The 4,669-nt window shown below is 27.5% G+C and overlaps 1 protein-coding gene across 3 annotated transcripts in view; it reads right to left on the minus strand.

Moving 5' to 3' along the window:
* The window catches only part of LOC106677973 (zwei Ig domain protein zig-8), a 334,034-nt gene that overhangs the window by 87,675 nt on the left and 241,690 nt on the right, over positions 1-4,669 (minus strand). For all 3 annotated transcript variants that reach the window (XR_010845080.1, XM_067053234.1, XM_067053232.1), the window contains exon 6: positions 1,892-2,053. Coding sequence is in view for 2 of the 3 variants with exons in the window: in XM_067053234.1 (XP_066909335.1) it covers positions 1,892-2,053 (162 nt within the window). In the remaining variant the exon portion in view is untranslated. The remainder of the gene's footprint in view (positions 1-1,891; positions 2,054-4,669) is intronic.

Below are 4,669 nucleotides of genomic sequence, written 5' to 3' on the forward strand. Positions count from 1 at the left end.
TTTTATTTTCATTTATTTTATTTTTTTTTTACTTATTTTTTTCGTTTTATTTTAGTATGTATGAGATCATTCATCAATATTACCTATTGCCCACAACTGTGTGGCAGATTGTAATATCTATCAATAAATAAATCTATCAATTTAAAAAAAAAAAAAAATTTTGCTTTTGAAACTATTCACAAGTATATATTACGTATATTTAAATATTTTAAAAAAATTTAGCAGGTAATTTGGTCAGAATTACGCTTTACCGCTAGAATTTTACCTAATTAAAATTCCATACTTCGTGAGGCTGAGTTGACCCCTGAAGTCTCCCGAACTCATAGGGCTAACTCACGGCTACAGTGAAACAGAAAATATCTGCCACTAACGTATTCGAACCCGTATATAGAAGAAATCTGTATATTTATTATATATAAAGAAATATTTAAGTTAAATAATTTTCATCCTTTAACAGTAATACTTGAAATTAATTAAGATGAATTTTTAAATCACTACTTAAACTTGTGTGTCATTAATATTTTTAAATTTTAAATGTTTGTGGATGTGGAGAGCTAGGTTGGAAAGCACAATTAACTTATTCATTGCATCGTCTACTTCATTGAGTGTACACACAATTTCGGTTTTCAATTAAACGCCTAGGAGGGAAATGGCGCCCAGTTTGTGGATTGCCCTAAACGTTACTGAATAAATAGATGATGCTAGACTGGAAGGCTGGGTCAATAGCCTTAACAGCTCTCAAACCTATTTTAGCACTGTTGGAACTAGTTGTCGAATAAGTGTTTGCTCAGTTAATTGACTGTTTCAAGTCTTTGAACAATGTATATATAGGCTATTAGAAATTTTACATGAAGTGACCTAATTACTCAGTAAAGGTCAATTGTTATGACTAGTTGTGAAGTATATTTCAATCAAGCTTTCTTCCAGAAGTGAATCAATACAAAAAAATATTTTATATTAATGAAATAACAATATCTTCTTTTATCTATGTATACATATATTTGTAAAAGAAAAACTATTTGCCATAATAATTAGTATCTCTTCATTACTTAATTTAACGCTGATGCCAATTATGGGAATAAATATTTCGCAATGTATTTCTCCTTGTTTTAAAATATTATTGAGAAGGTACAATCTGCCACACTCAAGATTAGAAAATATTATGTATGTAACTATATTATATACACAAATAAAATAAAAAGTTAACTAAACACGATGAAAAAAAATAAAATAAATAAATAATTATTAACTAAAATGGATATTAATACTACAAATAATTATAAAATAATATAAACACATTAGCAAGGAAATAAATTAAATAATAAAAAATAACAACTAAGGTAAAGAATCAAAATCGTCTTGAATACATTTATACTTGTAATTAATTCGCAACGTGATTAAATATTGTATTGCCTTAAACTCACCCCGAAAAATACTATACAATTTCATTAGCGTGTTAAAATAAAAAATTATGCGTTTGTTCGCTTTTAAAATGCTTTTAATTTGCAAGAGATATTGTCATAAAAGTTTTCAATAATTTAAAAACATATTTAAATTTTTCCTACCTCTGAAATATCTTCAGGAACCTGGCATCCCAATTGACGACAGTATACATAGCTAATCTATAGCTAATGTCCCTTACTACCTTTATTCATTCACATTATATACATTTCATGAAAAATTTAAGAAAAATAAATTCTTTAAATAAACTTCAGTAATAATTACGCTTATGTAGGTCATGTTCACATTCCAATGAACAGTGATTACTTCAGACATGTATTTATAGTTATTGAAACCATACCCCATGATTATATACTAATATGTGTTCAGATAAAAAATTTCTGGTTATTTTTTTCTGTTTTTATTTTTTTCTAATACTTATAAGACTCACCTGGCACTCGTAGGCCCCACTGTCTCTGTTCTGAACGTATTTGATCTGAAGGATCCACTCTTCGGAGCCTTCGTTGTGGAGGACCTGGAATCGCTCGTCGTTGGTGTAAGTGAACATGGCCGAAGTGAGAATATGCCAATCCCTCTTCCGCACCCAAGAAATCTGTTAAAATAAGAGGACATTATAAGTTTAATACTGTACTTAGACTATTATTAGGAGATTATAATACAAAGCCTTATGTATCTCAAACAGCAGTTTATAATTAAACAGTCAAAATTATTTAAGTTCCAAGAACACTAGTGAAGTTGAAGTTTCGCAGCACATCTCACTTCAACTTCAATAATTGATCAATTACTAGGTAAATTAAAAAATATATAAAGTACCCTCAGTGCAATATTCTATAAGTACTAGTTATTCTCGATATGGTTTTGAAAGCTGCTTCACTAATTCCTTTTAATAATATATATTTTTTTAATATTTATTTATTGCTATTTACAACTGTACATAATAATAAAAAAATAAATGAATCTATGCATGCATATAAACATAATATTCTCGAAAAAAAAGTTTAAAATTTATACTTAAAAGAAACCTCATGGCGTACGCGATTTAATAATGGTTTCAAACTTTATAAATTAATTAGAAACAAATCATTTCAAATACTCTTCTCATTTTAGTATGTTTCCTCTTTTTTAGCGTATGAAAAATAACATCTTTATAAACAAATAAATATATTGTTATTAGTATTTCATTCCTAACTTAAGTACCGAGAACTCAAAATATTGTACAGCTTAGATTTTTTTGTTTCTTATGATTAGGATGATAATTTTTTCAACATAGTGTAAAATTATTTAATTTGTAAATATTGAAAAAAAATACACATAAATTAAAACCATTGTTAGCAGTACGTTCTTCCAGATTCTATAAACGCCTAATATTTACTTTGCAAGTTGACTTATTTGTCACCTATAAACATCAATCGCTCCACTCATACGTCCTGTGATATATTAAAAATTTATAGTTCTCCTCAGATCTATAAAAGAACTTTTAATGAGATTTCGTAGTTTTATCACTTATTATTTAATTTAAAACTTAAATACCAGCTTAAATGTATGAAAAATGGTATTCGATCTCAATCAAATAATTATGTCCTCAACTCTATTGAGTCGTGAATTCGATACGAAGTAGAAATCGTACTGGGACATCTAACACATGCACTATTGATACTGCTATTACGAATAAATCTTTTTAAAAAAACTTGATGTCGATGCTTCAAACTTTTTATTTTTGATTAACTTTTTTTTCGCTCTTTATTGCCTGTCGGGTAAACGGATGTCAGGAACACCGACATGTTATGTTGATTTGAGTACTACTATGATGTAAAAAAAAATCTTTTGTTTATTTCTTTCTCCACGTATAAACAAATTCAAACTAAATTTTACAGATGATGAGTAAAATGAGATGTAATTGATAACAAATAAATATAAATGTAATATCGGGGAGTGCATGTATTATTTTACTTAATTTATGATTATTATTAACCATTTTATTTTGGATTTCTTTATTTTATTATTTTCCTTTTTTTGTGATTGATTAGCATTCTTATTTCAACCTTTTATTTTAAATTAATAAAATACTAATGATATGGGTATATACCCCCCTATATGAAATGGGATATTCTATCTAATAAATTTTCTAAATGCTAAAATCGGGGTAATAGGAGATCCCACGAGCCATGCATATTTTCGGGTATATATTTTGATTTCATGGGGATAAATTTCATTAGTAGAGTTGATTTAGTGTTATTACAAATATTATTTTTGTATTGGACATTCTTTTAATATACTAAATTAGATTTTGTTTTCGTTAAATATGTTCACAATATAGATAAACATCTCCGAAAATATCTTTATTTTCAATAAAAGCTGACAGGGCCTGAAATAAGGGAACTGTAAATTGGCTCCTTGTTAATTAGAAGACTCGAAACAAAAACGAATCCCTAAATTTTGCTTACGCTCGAGTGCGACGGAAGACATTTCTCGTTTAAATTTAATTAACCAAGGAACATTTTAGTGTTTACCTTAACTTTAAATGGTTATTTTCGTTGCTTACAAAAAATAAATAAATAAAAACAGAATTTCTTCTCTTTTTGTACAATTGCTCTAAATAAAAATTTAGAAGCTGCATTACTGTTTAAAATATATTTTTATTATGATATTCAATATATAAGGAATACACATGTTTCATACTTTCAATATAAAACTATTAAATTTTTATATTATTATCAGGGTTGTTAAATAAATCTCATAGCTATTTTGTTCTTTCGTCATAGGCCTCATACATCGAAAATATAGGAATAAAGTGAAGAAAGGTCTAAGTAAGATTTTTGGAATCTTTAGTGTGGATATAGGGGATAGAAGCTTATCTAGCTAGTGTGAGATACTCTAACCTCAAAATCCAATTAATGGCTGACATACCTAGATATAGATACCTAGGGCTATGTACATTTTAAAACTTAATAAGCTCAAAAAAAAATTAACCTTATTTTGTTAAAATTTACTATTTTAAAGATGTCTCCTTCATTCACTTACCCCTTCATTTTGAGCTTGAAATTGGCATAACCTATCTTACTAGGCAGAGAAGAAAAAAAAATCTTAACCTTGTTTTTTAGGTTGTACTGTCCAACTGTATTGGGCTGCTAAATACACACCATATTTAAATCTAGTCAAACATTTTACTTAATCTTATAAAATATAGGCATAGTCGAGTAAATAATAT

The sequence above is a fragment of the Halyomorpha halys genome, unplaced genomic scaffold, assembly GCF_000696795.3.
Source record: "Halyomorpha halys isolate HHAL.00 unplaced genomic scaffold, Hhal_1.1 Scaffold116.1, whole genome shotgun sequence".
In the NCBI taxonomy this organism is placed as follows: domain Eukaryota; kingdom Metazoa; phylum Arthropoda; class Insecta; order Hemiptera; family Pentatomidae; genus Halyomorpha; species Halyomorpha halys.